This window comes from Temnothorax nylanderi, unplaced genomic scaffold (assembly GCF_030848795.1).
Source record: "Temnothorax nylanderi isolate EJ_2023f unplaced genomic scaffold, tnyl_v1.0 TNYL_tig0002_pilon, whole genome shotgun sequence".
NCBI classification, from domain to species: domain Eukaryota; kingdom Metazoa; phylum Arthropoda; class Insecta; order Hymenoptera; family Formicidae; genus Temnothorax; species Temnothorax nylanderi.
The window spans coordinates 1,933,951-1,954,948 of NW_027249064.1; the positions used below are offsets into that span (position 1 = coordinate 1,933,951).

At 40.5% G+C, this 20,998-nt stretch overlaps 1 protein-coding gene and 1 long non-coding RNA gene across 5 annotated transcripts in view; one reads left to right on the top strand and one right to left on the bottom strand.

Annotated features, from left to right (window-relative positions):
* Window positions 1-20,998, top strand: part of LOC139768963 (uncharacterized) — a 510,605-nt gene that overhangs the window by 135,121 nt on the left and 354,486 nt on the right. The gene's annotated exons all lie outside the window — the stretch shown is intronic.
* Pdm3 (pou domain motif 3) overlaps window positions 1,870-20,998 on the bottom strand; it is a 114,109-nt gene continuing 94,980 nt past the window's right edge. Inside the window, exons 3-13 of one of the 4 annotated variants that reach the window (XM_071699155.1) lie at window positions 17,791-17,971; window positions 17,533-17,691; window positions 17,191-17,382; window positions 15,141-15,302; window positions 14,134-14,390; window positions 13,107-13,323; window positions 10,905-11,085; window positions 10,083-10,139; window positions 9,117-9,200; window positions 5,545-5,681; window positions 1,870-5,411 (exon numbers count right to left, since the gene is read on the bottom strand). In XM_071699155.1, coding sequence (XP_071555256.1) covers window positions 5,287-5,411; window positions 5,545-5,681; window positions 9,117-9,200; window positions 10,083-10,139; window positions 10,905-11,085; window positions 13,107-13,323; window positions 14,134-14,390; window positions 15,141-15,302; window positions 17,191-17,382; window positions 17,533-17,691; window positions 17,791-17,971 — 1,752 coding nt within the window. In that variant the 3' untranslated portion in view covers window positions 1,870-5,286. Of the gene's footprint in view, window positions 5,412-5,544; window positions 5,697-9,116; window positions 9,201-10,082; window positions 10,140-10,904; window positions 11,086-13,106; window positions 13,324-14,133; window positions 14,391-15,140; window positions 15,303-17,190; window positions 17,383-17,532; window positions 17,692-17,790; window positions 17,972-20,998 lie in introns of all 4 variants that reach the window. The other 3 variants (XM_071699145.1, XM_071699174.1, XM_071699164.1) reach the window with 3 other exon arrangements.

Below are 20,998 nucleotides of genomic sequence, written 5' to 3' on the forward strand. Positions count from 1 at the left end.
ATATGCACACGGAGAGTTAAAATAGGTACACGGTGCAATGAATTTACGAAGTACATAAGCGGATTTTATAAATTTACATTAATTACGACATTATTTATGACGACTATTTACCGAATAAGTTGCCATGATAATAACATGTAAATATAATTATATTATCGACAAGTACGATTTATGAAAGTATTTATAAAGGTCGTTGACATATAATACCTACCTGGAGGTGAGTGTAAGTGAGTAGTTCTAACCATATAATCGTCCGGCTCATTCGCGATTTATCTCCAGTATCGTTTTATTCGCCGTGCTTAAATAACACGAAGTTATATACATGCCGATAATTAGGAAAGAACCGAGTCTTGACTTTGCGGAATTGGAAAACTTCCGTTGAGACAGATAAGCCTGAGTATCAGGATGAATACCGTGACACAAGAGGAAACGATGCGTGGGTTGCCATTCCAATTAAAAAAATCTTTTGTATATACATCCACAGTATAAATAGATTATTCAAAGTCATATCAATGCTATATCTATCATCTCTACATCTTGCATGATGATTTTAAAGCAGGTTAATGTTAAGTGATAATTGAATGTAAGAATTAATTTAAAATTTAAAACATATAAAGCTTTTTAAATTATATTAATTTAATCAACGTTATGTCATTTAATTCATGTACTTGTAATAATGTAAACATATCTATACATATATATGTATAATATATATTATATATACCTATTTACGTATAATATAAAATAAACTTAATACATATACCAATGTTCCCGAGTCTTTTAAGTTTAAGGTTTTTGAAAGCGTTTCTGTCACAAAAAAATCTATAAAAATTTATGTATTATCTTTATAAGGTTTTAAAAAGTGATTTCTATACTTAAGGCCGGAACTGTTGCAATTTTTTTTTTAAGTGTTGAAACTAGGAGAAAACTGTAAAATACAAAAAATCAGCTGTGGCTTGCCACGGTGCAAGCCACGGTGTTTCACGCAATGTTAATGTCGCATATTGATTAATCAATAATTAATAAAACAATTAATAAAACAATTAATCAAATTATTGTGTGGTAAGCTTTAAGTGGAATTCCCTAATTTATTTGTTGTACGTAAAATCGTACTCATAGATGAATATCTCTACTGATGGTATTATACTAACCAATAGTATTCAATCAATACACTTGCGATAATTTAATATTTTGCAATTAACGACCACTTGCTTGCGATTTTCAGCATTATGTAGTATATTATTTCCTGGTCGAGAAGAAGCAGCTTTCTCTTTTTTCTTCATGTGGAGGTATATTGTCTTAATGACGCACATCCTACTCATATTTGTGCATTTATACGAAACTGTATTTTTTAATCGGAATACTGTGCGTTGGAATGGTCGGTTACGGTGTTATCGAGTGGTCAGGCTTTCGGGCGGACAGAGTCTGTTTCTGACAACGAACCTGATTTTGAGTTGGCTAATAGAGAGATTAATCGATAAAATCAAAACTTTCATCTTTTAACATTACCACAAAGTGCCAAAAATATAAAAAAACTTTTAATACAAAAATATATTTGATAAAAAGTTTTTGAAACGCGCCTAAAATGTTTCTCAATCATTGTTTGCTTAATAATAAGTCATTAAAATACATAAGAAATAAATTGCAAAGCCTATTAGATGTGCCTGAAATTATTAAAATAAGAAAGAAACGTATTCTTTAAAATAAAATCGAGAAGATGAGTTTTATGAAAAAGTCTAGCTTGATAAGTTAGAACCGATTTTACGTTACATGCCATATGCAAATTAAATTACAAAAAAACATACATACGGTACATGGTTACTTATCTGAAAATCAAATGTCTTAATCGCGAAGAGTCATAGGTACGACTTTTTGTTATTTGTACCACAATATATGTTTTTATTTTATTTTTGTGGACACCTACTAAATTTTACACAGGTATTCGCTTAACGGCTAAGATTCTTGTCCTTCATTTTAAATACGTAATTTAATGTTACATCATGTGCCTAGGTGCTAACATTCAAGCTAAAGCTACGGCTGCTTAGTTTAATTGTATACTTATGTGCTTAATTGCCGACTGTGTGCTTATTTCGTTGCCGAGATCAATTGATTCCCGCCTTCGAAGGCAGATTACCGAGTTGCATGATATTCGTATAGTCGAACCGACGTTTTCCGATAGCGGTAATGTCGAATCAATTGATCGGCGAATTGTAGTTTAGCATCTTTAAATTGATTGTATCGTGATTATTAGCTTAACTTTGCATTCATCGTATTTACAATTCAAGTTCTGCAGTTCAGTTATATACTTTATAAAACGTAGTAGGAACTTTGGTTTCGCTGGGCAATGTTTCATGAGCAGTTTCCTCTTATTGATTTGTAACTCTTTTTCGTGTCTCAACGTGGCTCGTTTTAGGGGTATTCATTTCTTCTTTATTACACGCGGTTCTGAAGTATTTACCCGTTCTTGTTTAGTCTATTTTTAATTTACGAAAATTACCGGACAAGGCGAGCAATTCAGCTGGAAACTGCTATAAAACATTCGCCCGTGGATCTATCTTCCTTAATATGACACTCACGAATACAATTCACATTTTTTTGTAATACTCATGTTTATATTTTCGTAAGGATCTATTTGAATATTTCAATTTCACGAAGAAAATACACATAATTCTTAAATCGTCTTCGCGTTTTTATTTTTATCACTACCGCGGATTTTTCGACGCTCTGCTCTTTCTCTTTCTCTCTCTCTCTCTCTCTCTCTCTCTCTCTCTCTCTCTCTCTCTCTCTCTCTCTCTTTCTCTCCCTTTCCCTTACTCGCTCATATAACAAAATTTAATAACCGGAATATTTCTGTACAAACATTTTCGCTCTTTTATCAAAAAGGATAACATACACATCCCACTCCTCTTAATAAAAAATTTTGAATTTTGCGATTTACTCCGTCATATATCTTTTTTCCAACCCTCACTTCATCTTCTTCGCGCCTTTCATACTCTCTTTTATTTATATAGTACATTTTAGGAACAGATCACTTTGCTCGTCTCAGGCTTAAAAGTAAAACCTTAAAATATTATTTACTTTTAGAAATTTATTATTTTCTTTAACCATGTAAATTTTCTTTGCATGAATTCAGCTATTTTATAGCTATGATAATAAAAGTTAATTATAATATTACAATGTCTAGGTATATCGTAATATGTACATGCTACCCTTGCGCCCCTAGCTACTCGTCAAGTTAGAGATTTCACAATATTATCGTAATGAATAGCCCATTATAAAGAGAATGAAGTACATTTTATGCACAGTTCTTACCCATTAAACGTACGCGTCTGCTAAGTATTAAGAAAACCGTATTTTAAGAGCTTCGTTTAAATATCCTTTTACGCGTGAAAACGACTGCGGGTTGTCGATCGCTTGTTATTAAATGATTGCGTCAACATAATGCAAATCAAACGTCTAACAGTCACTATAATGTGTGAGAGACAATTGTACATGGCCACGTATTTATTTACGATTATGATTTTTTTTTGTTAAGAGAGACATAATAATGCCTAAATAATTCTTCGATTTCAAAATCACGCGTCTGTAACATTTTTTACCGTACGCATACTCAAAGGAATTATTCGAGTGCTTTCAGATTTTTTTTTCTTTTCGCGCAATTGTAAATACGAAATCAAAATTGAAAGCAGCCGACACAGAAGCGTATTTCGCGATCGAAGAATTATGTTCGTTCGAATATCCCGCAGATCGAAATCGAGCTCTGATAAAATCGAAGTTTTCGTCCGATCTTTATCGTTATTCAGCGAATAAGCGGATCGCATATATGTATAGGAACGGAGGATGCGTGCTCGTTTATAACACGTATACGTCTTACATGGCAGATTATCACGGACTAGTTTTGCAGAAACTCGAATCTTGTCTGTCTCTAACTGTGTCTTTTTCTCTCTTTCTCTCCCTCTCTCTCTCTCTCTCTCTCTCTCTCTCTCTCTCTCTCTCTCTCTCTCTCTCTCTCTCTCTCTCTCTCTCTCTCTCTCTCTCTCTCTCTCTCTCTTTCTTTCTTTTCCTACAGGATTAAATATAACTTCAGGAGCGGCATGTGGTATATAATCGTTTATAGCATACTTTCAAAGACGTTATTGCATTATTTAGTCGCTAAAGGAATTTCATTGATTTCTAGATACACTTGTAATTTACACATCTCGCGCTCACCAAAAACTGTCGACCGATTTATTACCGAAACTATAATAGAAATATTATCGTGCTCGTTATAACAGTGTATACGTATGCAAGGGATGATATTATAATCAATAGAGACGATGATTTTATTTTGTATTTGTTATCTAAGCGATATTTTTATTTGCGCAACTCAACGAGCGACAATGATATTTCAGGATACCCCCCGATCGGACACAGTCGCAGTTTTTACTGCGCGCGGAAGATTGCCGTCCTTTCCATTTTAAGTGCATTTTCGATTGTTCCGCCAGTTAATTAGGAATCAATTGTACGTAGCTGTTTAAACGTTTCGCCACTTACGTGCTAGCATCCTTGTAAGTAACCGTTTTAAAGGTAGCTAAATTTTTAATTATTCGTGCGACGATTTACATATCTTTCTGCCTGGTTTTGATAGATCGTATTTCGAAAAACGTACGTGCCCCGACAAGTGTTGCAATCAAGCAACTGTAAATTAATTAGAGAAGCCTAGAAGCGATTTTTCTGTAGTTGCTTGCTGACAAACTGATACTCGCGTAATTTCGATCGTCGAGGCATTTACGTCCATCGGTTTGTTAATGCTTACCAATTGCCGATAGTCCATTCGTTCGAAACTCGAAACTGGATCAGTTAGTCAGTGTTTTCCGATGGATATATATCTATGAAAATTGGAAGCGCGCGACGGATTGGTACCAAATGAGAGACAACGATTTCAGATTATCAATTTTCGATATTCGACTCATGTATACATCACATATTCGTAGATTAAAGCTATTTACATATATAGATGTCGTATACACCTGCGATCACAATATTCGAAGGACTTCGCTTCGATCTAGAACGATCTTTCCGTGCCGGAGCGAATTTGATAAATGTGGCTTTCTATAGAGTAAACGCTTTTTTTTTCCTTACTTATTCCGTAACAAACCACGAAAAGTTGTTCTCGCATCAGAACTGTTTTATTTACGCTAGAGGAAAACGCGAGATTGGAAAATTTCACGAAACGTGCTCTTCGTCGTCCGTAGTTTGAAGCTTTTCTCATATGTTGCCCGATTGCTCGGTAGACGTAGTCCTTCCCTATACAACGCCCTTCGACATCATCCGCACCGTATTTTTCAGAGCTTGTCTCTTATTGCAGAACCAGATTCTTATCACTTCCCTATCGTATCCTAATCGATGCGCTAAAGTTGTGATTTCGTTACCTGTAAAAAGAAAGAATAGAAACTTCCAGGGTGTGAAAATGTACGAGATAGCTCCGAAAAAGAATTAGTTAGCTTCTCTAATAGCGAGATCATTGCGCTTAATCGTAGCGGATAGACGTAGGCGGAAACTAACCAGTAGGATGAGTGTTCCTGTCAAAATGTGCGTTCAGCAGTTCCAATGCCTGGGGCGTAAAGGAAGTCCGCCGTTTCCGCTTCTTGCTCGGTTCGACCCCGATGAAGTCCGTCAGATGATTAACGCCGCTCTTGTACCTGGAATCAGATGCACTACTCTTGCTCAAATTCGGAAGATTGTATCACCGGCGCTTATATTAAACATTACCGCGCTCGCGCGTTATACTTTCATGAAAATATATACCGCTTGCTGTATATGATTATGAATCGCGAAATAGGATCCCATTTAAAAGTCCGACCGGTTAATCGTCGCGTTTTTACAATAATTAATTACGTCCGTGGGGTCTACGTCGAATTCAAAATTTATCCTGTGGTTTATGAAATATTGTTATAAATCCAATATGAAAAAATAATTCTGTTTACTGTTTTGCACGCTCGTAATTACGTTAGCGCGAAATAGGATACTGATTAAAAAAGGAAATCACCGGCGTCACGATATTCGTGCTCGGACACGTTCGGTCGCAAATATCCCGTCCGGGGGGGGTATTGGATTTTTCCCCGAGTACACACCCGGGTTGATTCACGAGTCGAAACTTACTCCACGTATCGCGAAACAGAACTCGCGGTGGCGGCGGCGACGGTGTCGGCGTCGAGTCAAATAAAATTAGCGAACAAACAGCCGCGGCGCTTTTAAACTCGAGCTTTTATTTCATTCGTCATCCAAGTTCATCGAATCTCGGGTAATTTTTATGTTCAAACACTGTCCGTTTTCACAATTCTTAAAATATTAAGAAGACACAAGCAAGCGCTTCGATCTTATCTCGCATTATTATCAATGTTAATATTGCATTTTTTATGCGCATTAAAGATATTATAGTCATGAACAGTTCTTAATGTAAATCAGATATTCTTGCAAGATTTATTCGCCAGCATAAATTTCTACATCTGTTTGCTTAAGTTTGTTATTTTTATCCGTAGAACGGAATGGGATTGAGTAGAATAGTAGATTAATATAAAATTTTAAATGATTCTATATTGAATGACGAACAATGAATTCGTTATTTTTCAGCCATTTTCTAATTAAATTAATGCGAGATATTAATTTGTAATAACACCATGAATTTATCACGGAAGAATCAATGCCCAATTATATCATCCGACGACCTTATGTCGTTTCGTCTTAAGATCGATTTGGTCAGACGACTTAAAAGAAATCGATACATTAGAAAATACCCGATCTCGAGAGTCTCGAGTCGAGAGTACGCAAACTTTTTTGGCGTCGCGCGGCCAGTCGACATAATTTCATTTGACGGGTAGTATTATCGGGTGGCGCGGTGCAAGGCGCGATATGGAAAAAGCTCGCGACCGCGACAGTAAACAGGAGAACTTCCGTTGGGACCCCGGGTGAGCGATGAGAAGCGGTACGGTGTACGGCCGCGAGGGGGAGCTCGATGGTGGTGTACGGTCATAGGTACGCTCGCGGTGCGGTGGTGCCGGCTCAAAATTTATGTTTTTAATTTAACTCCGAATGACCAACTGTCGAGTCGAAAAAAGTACACGGCGGGCCATTAGCATCGCGCGGTAATATTTCGTCGAATTCGCGAAAACAATATGCTAATGGAGAAGTCGGCGAGAGCGCGAAGAACCGACGCGACGCGGACGCGACGCGACGCGACGCGACGCGACGCGACGCGACGATTCGACGGGGGGTTTGAATGTCACGTCGTCGTTGGTATGCGTTTTAGTGACCGGCGAGCGAGCGCAATGGAGAAGCAACGCCGGGGATAGCGCAAGAAGGGGTGGAAGAGGTGGGCGAAGAAAGAGGAGAGAAATAAACGTGAGTTAATACGCAAGGGAACGTGAAAGCTGCGTGTAAGCTCGTGCGTGGGTGTTACACATCCGTTGTTGCGTTACAGGTGTGGGAGAAGGAGACGCGCGGAGAAGTTTGAACGAAACGGCGAAAGGACGAAGGAAGACGGGAACAGAAGGAAGGAGGACTGGGAGGCTGCGTGAAGGCAGGAGGAATGACAGAGAGAGCGCGTCGCGCCGTTCCGCGCGATCCCGCTGCAGGTAAGAGCGAGATGATGGTGGTGGCGTTGTAGGTAGGAGGAGCGACGCCGGGGGAGAGGTACATCAGAAACCTGATTTTAATTAGTCCACAGTTTAATTACTCGGCAGATAAATCGTGCACGTGCACCGCATAAACTAGCCGCTTTCATTTTTCCCGGACGCGGCCGGCGCACGGTCGACGCTTAGCTCTACGCCGCGCGAATGCAGGATGGGTCATTGTTGCTGGCTTGCTCTCGTGAAAAGAGAAACGGCCGTGCGCAACCCGTACCGCGCGCTTCGGTCATCGAATGATTCGATTATTCCGCGCCGCGCTTCCGCGCCGCGGTTTTTCTTTCACGGCTCGAAGCGTAGCGATTATTATCGTTTGGCTCCGCGGATGATCGCCAAGCATTCGCTTTTATGCGAATAAACACGGCTGTTTAATGCAGTCGTATTTCTTCTTCTGGTTGACTTATTCTCGCAATTGCAAGTGTAGGCACGAAACTTTGCAGATCTGTGTATATTCATATTCATATTCCTTATATCTAGCGCTAAATGCAATAGTTCAAATTGCATGTACATCTTTTTTATACTCTTGCATAAAGAGAATTATGCAGTCACATTTAAGCTAAATGGAAAACTGAATACGAACTGAACAATATTTAGCCTCTTTTGATTAACGGGATTACGATAAAGATAAACAGATAAAAATCAGGAATACAAGTCAATAATAATAATGTTAATATAACCGTGATAAATTTAATATCCAATCTTATTTTTCAAAAATCACTGAAGCGTGCGTTAATCGTGAATACGTTAATCGTGAAGAGCGCATTAACGCTTTGATGTCAAAACCGTATCGCGATGCGTTTTAATCGTATCACGACTACGATTCCTGATTAGCTCGCGGCATAAAGCTCATTAGATTTTATCGTCTCGTAAAATTTACACCTTGTGGATACATAGCTCGGGCCCCCGAGATTCTTAGGGAGGATCGGTAGTATCTTTCGTGTCACAGCCGGAGCCACCGATGGTCGCGTTGCGTTGCCGCCGCGCCGCGAGCGAGTAGCCGCCTCGCGATCGCGCGCGCGGTAACGGTTTCTCCCATTCTAATTAACATTCCACATATTTATTAAACGGATCCGCAATTAATCAGATGGATTCAATTAGCGAATTACCAATTAGCACGCACGCGTTCGCACGCTCTCGCGCCGACGCGCAGACGCGAAGTCGAGGCCGCATTGGACGATTGCGAAATAATTATGTATCAGAAATACAACGTTAGGACTTGATTTGCAATCCAGAAAATCTCTCTCTCTCTCTCTCTCTCTCTTTCTCCTTTATTGGAGAATTCTAGTTATTTATATTAATTATAGAGTGTTTATACGGCACGTCGAGAGGAACGTTGCATTTATGATACTCTTCCGGCATAAATATGTGTTGATACACCTTTTTTTGAAGGAAAACATTTTCTCACGGTGTATTCGTGCGATAATTCTTAAAGTTCATAGGAGTATTACTCACCTCTCTTCTGCCTCCTTCATCCACCTCTCGAGAACGGGCTTAATTTTCTGCGCGCTTTTCGGTGTAATGTCCAGCTTTTCGAATCTAAAGCCAAGAACAAGGCTTGATCTATTTTTCTCGGGAAATTGATAAAGAGAGTGAATGTCGAGAAAAGACGACAAGGACGTAAAAATATAAAATATCCAATTTCTAGCGTAGCATATTGAGTAATATATTGAATTATTTGGAGAAACTCAAATGGTTCAAATTTTCTCTGAACATTTGCTTTTCGCCCTTACGTCTTTGTCCCACTAAAGGAGCACTAAGAGGCATGCATTGATTCAATAACAGGACATTGACAATGCGTGCATGCTTTAAGGTTTGGTGATGCCGTGTATGATGTTGCCAACGCGCTGCGCAAACACTCCTTGTGCGGGCGAGCGAAATGAATCCGAACCCGATCGAATCTCTCGGTGAAACAATTCGGAACGTCGGAGATTCGACGGACGATAAAAATCGCGAATCCTCGGCTTCGTTCTATCCTTTTATTCTTAGCGCGTTGGCGACATCATGCCCAAGTTTGCCAATGCCCTGGCTCGAAGAGAGTTAATTTTAGAAGTGCTCCTTTCGCATTTCTTTTCCGAACAGAATTAGAAATTAGTGAGAGTGCTTGTGCAGCTATACCCAAATATGCCTGCCGGTTCTAAGCGGGAGAGGACTGATCGCAAATCGGTCGAGCGCAAATAAAGAAGCAGATGAGAGGAAGACGGACCATCTTATTTCACACGATATGCATCGTTGACTTTGACAAAACTAATGCGATGGACTAATTAGATTTACTTTTTCTTAAAGCTCCTTTTTTTTCAAGAAAATTCGTCGGAAAATTCGTGCTCGATTTTCCATTGTTGGGTATAACTGCGGTTTCTTAAAGGATTTTAGAGTTTTAGATTTTTAGGTAAATTAAGTAGCATGGAGGGGTGAACGTACGTAGCTTGCTGCTGAGAGGCAATCTGCGAGGCAGCGTACATCTGGGTAGCCAGGGCACTGGGGAACAATCACCAATGCTTATGTTAGTTGATACGATAAGAATTTTCTAAGAGGTATAAACATTTTCTCTTTGCTTGCTACCGGCATTACCACGGTGGTTCCCATTCGCATTTCGAAGACGCCCTCGGTCGAAAACAACGAAGAAGATAAATAGTGATAATAGTCTGATAACCCTACGTCCACGAAAATTTAAGCATTGGGTATTACATGTTTAGTAATTCCTTTTTTAATTTTTGCACATAAGTAGTTTCTATTTTTTACAAGTAATTTTAATAACTCGATCTAGATTAAATTGCAGCATAAATCAGGAACCATCGTGGTGGATTACGGTATAAATGAGTTTATCATGGCACCTCAAAATTGGGTAATGCACCTGCGAAAGCTATATTAGACTCCTTTGAACGAATTTAAAACGTTGCGATAAATAATAAATAATGAAAAACGCGTGAAAAATAATTTTGTACAGTAATTGAAGATTACTGTATAAAATTATCTCATATTAACTGAAATAAAAACGTAAAACTGCTTCGAGATTCTCTTAGCTTCACGTTCGGGCGTTCATTCCTAACGGAAAATGCTGTCACAAGGCCATCGAACACGGATAACTATCTGTTTTTGCTACTCTGAACAAATCTCAACCCTTTCTACGCCATTTCCAGTGACCTGGCACACTGTCGTTTTACATTCTACCATATTATTGAATTCTCATTAGCGATGTCTGTTTCGACGGAACGCGAGGAGGACGATGTAGCGATAACTAACCTGCATATGGCACTTTGGCTGTATGCGGGGCCCTCAGTGACACTCAGAGCCTGACCGACTTGGGTCTGTGTCAGACCCAGAGACAGTCTGCGCAGTTTAAAGACCTTGGCGAACTCCTTGATCTCATCCAAATTGATTCCATCGACTACGTTATTAGTGGCCTCGTTGATCGTTGGCTGATCTATAATAAAAATTCGTTCTATTCCTATCACAAATAGATAAAAAAGCTATGAGAAATCGTTACAAGTCATCGGTATTAGGATTTTTATCGTTTCGTGAAAAGATAAATCTGATATCTAACAATAAGTTAATTCTAAGTTAATAAATTAGCAATGATCTAAGCGTTTAAAAAAATACTTCGAAACAATATTCTTAATCCTATTTTGAATTTCCTTGCCTAATGGAGATACTTGATATACTCTATCCTATAGAATGCAAAAAAATTGACGAATTCTTGATATACAAATTGTGTCGCGTACTGGTTGCGAAAACAATACTAAGCCGGTCATGAACGAGATGAAATACCTACTCGTAGTTCAAGGGTTAACGCGATAAGCGATTCTTGCGTCGCGCGTGGTCAGTTTTATGGTGATTCTAATGGTGCATTTTGAGCATTAGTGATCCACTGCCGGTCATTCGAGCGCACGTTTCAATCGATTCGTCGGAATGCAACGGAGCTCCGGCGAGAAGGCTGCCTAATGACATCAGGCGGCTTCGTTAAAGCAGCTCGCGCTACTACCGATTTCTCTCGTAAATCTGTCACCCCGAATGTATACGAACGCAATAGAAATGCCCACATACTCGACCAGTTCGCCTGGTTTCTGCGCCGCGCAATAAACTGCAAGTCCTTCTTCCGCGACGGTGTTTCTACGATCGTTAATTTCTGATCAAGGCACCGAGTACTTCGCGCGCTTCAAACAAAATGCTGCGAGCAAGTTATATGATTCGGCCATGACATGATAAATAAAGGAATAAGGATATCGCGAACGAATTGTTCATCGCTGTTCGATTCACAAAGTTAAAAAAATCTTTGACCGTGATTGCGGTTATTAGACTAGCTTCTAAATTTTGTACGCATTACAAATTGCATAAATAAGATGCATAAGTAAGAGATATAGTTAATAATCTAATCTAAAGCTTAATAACGAAGTGTACAAATATCAGAACTCGACATTTGAAATATATCATTTAATTTCGTTCGTGCTATACAAAATAGAGTAAAAAATAATTTTAAAAAACAACAGAAAAATTAGAAACCTATTTTTATTCCGATGTTGCATCCTGATCTCTACTTGAGAATTTCTGTGTTTGAAATTCTATCTCGGAGAAGAGTTAACAAAAGCAAATATTTATGAGATAATACTCGCATCTGACACTGGCAATTGAGAATCGTTAGGCTTCACGCGCCGAATGATTATTCCATCGCGTCAGGATGACGAAGTGCCAGTCCACGCGATGATTGTGAGTTATTAAAATTATTGTCAGCCAACATGAGGTTACGTGCGCTGCTGGAATCTTTATGGCTTCCTAGAAGGCAGTAAGGAACGAACTAATGCCCCGTAATGAGTCCAGTGTACGATATCCTATTACAGTTGTCAAGCGTTCTACGATCGATGCCCGTTCGAAATGTTGTTTTCTAGTTTCGTTAAACACACATTAAACATTAAATCGTTCCTTCCGCGATGACAGTAATGCTTCGTAAATACTATCAGAGAGAAAACGCTGTCGTTTAAGCGACCGTTAGAAAGATTTTAATGTGTACTTCAATTATATCAGAGGTATATACGCTTGAGGATTTGCGTGCGGCCGGTCGCGTTTAACACCTTGTCAAAAATATCATCAGAATGTGACAACCTGGCAAGATAAAGATAAGGAGCGCGCGTTTGCATGTGGTAATTGCTTCTTTAAAAGTGATCATTATGCATGCAATCGCTTGTCGACATTAGCGAGTGTGCCTCGTATAAGCAAGTGATTGCGTTATAGGAAGATGGTGTCCCCGGCGAAAATTGTAATTAAAAGCTGTCAAGGAGTAACACGGCTACCCCGAAGGCGTAGCTCGATTATCATTTACGCGCGCGATGTGGACATCGTTTTAAATGCTCTGTCAAGTACCGCAAAACCAATTGACACAGATCGCTTCGACTTTCGACCCGTGGGTTAACATCACCCTGTAAGAAGAAATGAAAATAAACTGTGTCTTACTCGGAGAATCATTCAAGAGATCATCCTCCTCCTCCTTCGGACTGTGCATACTGCTTGGTGAAGCCTTTACTCCGACACCGCCAGGTCCGTGCGTCGTCGTGATAGTAATCTCGCCGTTGCTGGCGGCCAATCTGTTCAAAGCGGATGCGGCGGACACCACGGATTCGTTCAACGGCGACGACTGCTCCGGTCTCTCCCTGTGATGTTTTTCCGTCGGCTGTGAACACAATACGGTAGCGGAGACGGATTAGCTCACCGGGGACGAGAACGCGCCTCTTCCACGTCAATTATGCACTTAATAATGAGACGGAACCTCGAATCAAGACACTTTAGAGTGTAATTAGTGGAAGGAATGCCATCGGTACGGAATACTTTCTTAACGAGATCACTCGAGTATTGGGAATTATTCTGGTTGTTTCGCTGATCTTGCCAGCGGTCTACTACCGCGCCGGAAATGGAAACTGTACGTCCGACTGTGCATCGCGATCCGATAGAAATCCGTTTACATCGTTAGAAAAAAAAAATAGAAAAGATAAGCGAGCGAAGGTATTTATTCTCTTTGATTCATATGGCAGTGTTATTCGTTGATGGAAGGTTAACTACACTAACGGTTATAGTTGAAATTATTGAGAAAGTGAATAACACGTATCGTACGGCCACTAGTGAGATGAAACGTGAAATGCATGCGGTTTTCGAAACAATACGACTATATGCGCGATATCACGAAAATATGAAGCTTATTGTAAAAGAAAAACATTGCTATTTTAACAAGCAGTGATATGTCTATCAATTTTGTTGATAGCATGACATGAAGAATTTTGCTATTTTATATCTGCGAAAACAACTACATAATTATATAAAGCTGTAATGTAACTATTTTAAATGCCAAATTATTACAAGAAACAAGTTATATGGTAAAGATCGTAAAATATTTGTTTCGTTAATTAACATTTCTTGTGTTACCGACAAATTTATACTGTCTATATTTTTGAAAGAAAGATACTGAAAAGGGCGAGTCGGTACGTACTGTGTAATGATTCATATGCGAGGTGTGTCGGTGGCTGTGCTGTTGAGGCGATGTCGTTAAAAGTGGTTGCTGAGAAGCCTGAACGGCCTGTACAGCCTGCTGCGCCGCTTGCGCTTGTGCCGCTTGGGCAGCCTGAAGCAGTTGCTGAGGCTGCATCGCATTCAGAAGTTGTTGGCTCGCCGAGCTATTGCTCAGAAGATGCGGTAAAGCGGCAGGGTTCAGTCCTAATCCCGATGCCAGGCTGGGGCTCGTGGGAACTGATAAAAGGACAAGTAAACGCGCATAGTACGACATCTGATGCTACGTTAATCGCAATGTAAATATGACAGTACTAACTGAATTGCATTCGGACATTTTGATAAAATGTGTTATCGTAAAAAATTAACGTTAATTAAAAATTTTGAATTTAATAAAGAAGATGCAATTTAACGTTTCGAATACTGTGGGCGCATACATGCGCTCAGCGTATTTTCTTTCTAATGTTCTAATTTTCCTATGAAATAATTAAGGTTTATAAATAAATAATATCGCGTAAGCTCGAGGAAATCACAAGTACTTTCGTCCTATATCCAATTATATATTGCTAAATTATTCGATGCCTTAAAATTCACGCGAAAAACATTCCGATTGCAATGTTTATTAATGAGTTCTGATTATACAAAACGCGTCATTAAACTATTCCGTATTTAAAGAATTAATTATTCAACACTGGACTATTCATGCAACATTACAGATTTAGCAGATGCAAAAAAAATCGTTTATATTATATATGTGAATATTTTGTTCAATTTTATGAGAAGGATAAAAATAATAATTTAATCTTATATGATAAACATATACAAGTTAAATGTATTAAAATATATTTAACGAAATATATTATATGGCTCCATAGAAACAGAATCATATTTACATATGCATCGCGCAAAGATGGATATATTAAACATCTTATGATTACATCGAACGTATGACACAAGAAAATCTTATAAATAGATTAATGTTGAACTTACCATTGCTTGTAGGCGTATTAAGCATATTCTGCGGTTGAGCTAGAGATTGGAGATTCGCCAATGTCGTAGAAACTACCTGTCCGTTGCTGAGCGCCAAATTCACCATTTGATTGTTCGTGACGTGACTGACCGGTATAGTCAAGATGGTTTGGGTAGCGATCCCTAAGGAATAAAAAACAATTTTTTTCAAAATAAATGTGTTTCTCTGGAGAGACTGTTTCAGGATCGAGGGCGACGAAAGCAATTAATTGTGATAGCTTTCGAAAACGTTATATGATCTTATTTCGAATCAATAGATACTTCATTTCCATTATGAACATAGTCCACGCGTCGTTGATCCAGGATGGGTAGTAAAGTTATCAGAGTCTCATAGAGGGATTATTAGGCAACCCATAGGGCAGGTAACCTCGCAGGCTAGCGTAGTTGGCAAACTATTATCGTCATCTTAATAGTGGGTACAGGTACTGGACTGCGCTGCGCTGCGAGAAGGACGCCTAATCATACTTAGAATAGTTTCGGGATTACCTCCAGCTCCGCTAATCTGATTACCCTGTACACGCGCTTAATATGATTACTGATCATGAGTACGTACCCGTGTTGCCACCTACAGCTAAGCTAAGCAAATCCCGTATTCCGAACAGCCATAAAAGTTTCACGTTCTGAGGTAAGGTCAACCGACAATCCGATTAACGTGCAGTTCAAACCGAACGATAACGCGCTGCCAATACTTTCATTGTTGATTCGCGGTCTCTGACAGGAGTGTAATGATTTGAAAATATTTTGTTTATCCGAGCATGTGGCATGTGGCTCGCGACAGCAATATAATATTTGCTTTTCGTTTACGCGTTCATGAATCTATCTAGAAGCAAGGAAAAATTCCTCTCAACATTTTTAGAAATATCGGAGATTTATTTATATCTGATATAAAGGACGATTCGGATGATGTGTTATTTCCATTTTCAACGAATCAAGGCGTACATGACCTCCCCGTGTATTTTAATCTTCCCCGCTTTTTGGGTCTTAATCGTTCGTACGATAAAATCTCGGACGGCTGATATCACTTTAAATAAAGCCACGGACATTCTGCGCGGACAATAATTTCTATGAACGACAACCTATTGACCGCACTCTCGAGCACTCCTCGACTCATCCTCGCCGACACTCGATGTCTATCAGAGACCAATCGAGCGTTAGTCAGTTACCATCGATTGAGTCGAAAAGCAGTGCAAACATTATTTGCCGCCACGTAACTCGTCATCCTACCGCGGCCGGTCCATATCCACGAACTTCAATCCACTTAGGCGGAATCCCAAAGTTCTCCTTCTGCCTCTCGTCCTCTGCCTCCGCCCTCCTCCGTGCTGTATCTCTATCTATCTCTCCCTCTTTCTCTCTCTTCTACCCTTTCTCTCTCTCTCTCTTCTCTCTCTCTCTCTCTCTCTCTCTCTCTCTCTCTCTCTCTCTCTCTCTCTCTCTCGCTCTCTCGATTGCTAGAATAGGAACCTAACTTGGTAGAAACGAAGTTAGCGCGGACCGCAATCGATATAATAGCGGCCGAATCCGCGGAGCTGCGATGTCCAGCCAGTGAGTGCTAGGGTTAGGAGTATGAGGGGAGGAAGGGCGGACCCGAGAAAGGAGGCAGGATGGGGTGGGACTCGTGAGGTTGGAGAGGGGTAGTGAGACGTTAATTATACATTGAAATTAGTTGCAGAGTTTGCCCTGTGCTCGGCGAGGCAGTCTAGGACCACTAAGTATGGACGACGGACCGGCCTTAGTCCGAGCTCTGGTCAGAGATAGTCGATATTATATTATATATCGGCACATCTTGATTGCACAACATTATGCGCTGGCACAGCGCCGGGTTATGTGTTCCGTTCAGCGGACGCGCGATGATTTTATGCGTGGCAACCGTCGATGGAATTTTGATTGATTGTAATCTCGTAGATTGTGTTCACCAGCAATCGAGATCAATATTATGACGATAAGATATGCGAGAAAGAAAATCATCCGTGTTCGAGCGATGTGGAAATTGTAGAGTGCTAGTGTAGCTTACCTTGCGAAGTGGGGATAAGAAGCTGAGCCCCTTGAATGCCCTGAACCAATTGACCGGACGTTAGGATGAATTGAGGCATCGCGACCGGTTGCGGTTGAGATAATAGCTGAGGTAACGTTGCCATTGGGGCTGAGCTAGGTGGCAAAAGGTGGGAAGCCGCCGTCGTACTCGAGGCTGTTGATACCGTTCCGCCTGGGAATGAAATTTAACGATTTCACCGCGTTAAATTACTCTTATCATCCGATTCTTGATCCTTGATTCTCCTTTCTGATCTTGCATAACCGCTCGCGTCTTTACATCTATTTAGATTCACGCTCAAGGAACTCGATTTATGCTTCTCACCTGACGAGCTGACGGTTAAATTCAACGGAGTATTGATCAGTTGATTATTAGTTAATCCCGCTGTCATTCCCTGAAGACCGGCGGCCAGTGACGCGACTTGTGGAAGATTTTGCAAATTCGCTAAATTCTGAAGATTCTGAAGTGTCACCATGCCGGCCACTGCGCACAAAATTCCAATAGTAAGGAAACAATGTCAATATCGGGATCGTGGAAGTCGATCAAGTTTTGTATTCCGTAAAGGGACAGTTTCGCACTTACTTGTCCCGTTTAGGTGAGCTTGCGCGACCGCCGCGCGTTTCGCTTGATGGAGATTCTCGGGTGACGGACTCCGTCGTCTCTTCCGTGAATTCTTTATGTCATCTATCATCATTTGGTGTTCGTGGAGCGCGCCACCACCTGTCGCCGGTTCGGGACTCCCAGCGCTACTCCTGTCGCTGTCCTGTAACAGATACATATATATTCACATGTATGATAGATATATAATCGCGCCAGATTGAAATTCAATCACCTTCGATTTATACGAGGTTGGACAATAGTCGCGAGAAATTTCGTGAATTGAACGTTGAATTGAATTACACTACTGTCCAATAATAATAATAATGCTAATTAAATGTGCATTATTTTAACTAACACGCGGATCAGTAAGAGATCAAACATCTTTCGGAGTTTCGATGTGAAACATTATGCATCATTCTCTCTCATGAAAATCAATCGTACAGCGACGCAAAAGGCTTTAATACGAGTTAACAGTCATTTCCAAAATGACTGAAACATTCAATTATACGCGCGTGGTTCGTTAACGTGCGATGCTTTTTATTGCGAGTGGTGCGTTTAACGTCGAAAATAGATTAATAATCATTCACGGTCCACATAAATGATGCGCATTAAAATATTCCATTTCAGGTCGGTGGAGGTGAGAAAAAACAATGACAGTAAATTAATGACGATAATTATTGTAATATAATGCACACGTAAACCAATGAGTCTTACGACACGAACGGTGATCACTGTCGAATATTAATTTCAATATCACTTACGCGTGGCAATGAAAATTGAGCTCGCCTGTATTATCGCGATGTCGATCCTTGCCCATAAACATAATCCAGCAATGCGCTCGGGCAAAGTGATTTAGTTATTCACGCTCAATAACACATTTTTGGAATTAACTTTGGTCGGCCGAGCCGACCGTCCCGATTTAATCAATACCAATTTGGCAGGACCGCGCGACATACGGTGCATCGTGACTTTCGAAAATTCTCATCGACAAACAACAATCGAAGGGATTATGCGGGAAGGCGAGAATTGCCGCGCGAAAAAAAATATATATTAATCACGCGTTCCCCCCCCCCCCCGCGGTTGCTCCGCTTTCGTGCCTGCAGATATATAATTCATGCATATTTACGGAATACCAGCGGAATAATTAACGAACGCCGGCACATTAAGGCGTGCCGTACGTGTGCACGTGTAGTCGAGGTTCTTAGAAGACAATCTAAATTATAATAAATCGATGGAGTATATATACCGTAATGCTTTACCACCACGAGTGTATATCGACGGTGGTGGTGGCTGTGCCGTGGAGAGTAATGTTACCGGTGCGGCCTCTTTGCATAATGGTATGGAAATATGCCGGAACGTGTATCGCCATAGTTGGATACAGATTAAGCGTTTTAGAGCTTCGACACTCGAGTAATTCGAGAAAAAGAGTTGCCGCACGGATAACTGGACCTATGAATAAATCCTGGAAAAGCTTCCGCGGCGGTTATCACCTTATCTTAGACGTACGACTGCTCCGACTAGACGTATTGATGCAAATGTCAAAGAAAGTTAGTCTCAACGCAGGGTGAATGAAAAATATATCAATGATATTTAAGACAGCAACAAAATCGAGCTACAGATTGCGAAACTGTAAATATCCTTTTCATTATTTTCTTAGAAAAAAAGATTGTAAAATAAAAATCGGATAAAACTTTTAACCAATCCGTAAATATCGCATTAATTGTACCGTCAAAGGATCTCAGTCAACATTCAGCTGGACATTTTTTTTTATAAAAGGGATATCCTCTGGGTGCGGCTTGTAATCCCGGCTTGAATTTTCGTCAAAGTCGCACAATGGGCCGCGCGCGTCGCTGGTCGAGGCATTTCATTGCATAAAAAATAGATAAAGCCTGGTCGATAGGTAACGAACGAAAATAGGAGGCGCAGAGGGTACGGCAGTTCAATTTTTTTTTCCACGCAAATTCGTAAACGGCTATACCGCCAGTATAGCCACCCTATATTAAATGGACGAGGCGAGGGGGATTAGTTGAATGCACAGGTTCGACCATTTTGCTTGTAAAAGTGCACGCGATATACAGCCAGGCGTAGAAAACATATGTTTACAGGTTTCCACTATTTCGCATAAATTAATCAGTGCAACAGCATCGCAGTGCATAGAACAATTTTGTGTGAGATGCACTGTGTGCATCTTGTGTCGTTGACTTTGCTATAACTTGCCAACTATTCTTTTATCATATAAAAACAGAAAGATACGATTTATACACGTTTCAACAAAATAATGCATTAAATAAACTTCTTGAAAATAAACAGATCTCAATCATAACTTCAAAAGTTCTTCTATTTTCGTACATTTCTATAATTCTTTCGAGTACTACAAATATGTATTATTATGGAGGAATGAAATGAATATTGATAGCATCAAGAAGGTTGTAATTTGTAATTAGCGCCTATGATTGCTCGCTTCACGCGCCTCAAGAGATAATACGGCAGTCGGTTTATCCAAGCACGTCGAACAAAAGAAGTCATATCACCCACGCCACTGGTGTTTCGCCAACGCGGACGTTTTAAATTCCCTGAGCGAAATCAGTCACATGATCGATAAAAAATCGTTATCCCGCATCTATAAGCCATTTCGCTAATGCGAAAAACCGAGCTGGATCCTCTCCCTCTCTCTCTCCCCCGCGAACGGGGCGGACGGTGAACGCGAGCGGCCAGTGGGAGGCGCGAAAAAAATACACGGGGCAGAGAAAAGAGAGGGCGGAGAGCGTTCGGTTGGTCGTTGGAAATGCAACAATAAACATTACTTATCGGCACGGGGGTCTCTAACAATGCGTATACGAGGAGAAGCGGCGCGGCTGGTAGCAAAGCGCAAGTTTTTTGCAATAAAGTCATTTCGAGCCGTTTGAGTTATGGGTAATTCCTGTGGAACGCCCGGGCCTGTGTGTGCGCTCTAGCTGGCTGGTCCGAGTCCGGTCCATTGATTAGTATTAATGACTTAGCTGCACTCATTTCGCCCGAATAAAAGTAATTGGATTTGGCTTCGACCCCGCGCGGACCGCGCTGTAGTTTGGCGTCGGCGGCGACGGGCGGCGTCGGCGGCCGCGGCGTCGGCGGTGGCGACGGCAGTGGCTGGCAGAACAAAACTGGTGGGCGCGTGTAAAAATACATTAATATCTGTTTGCGCTTAATA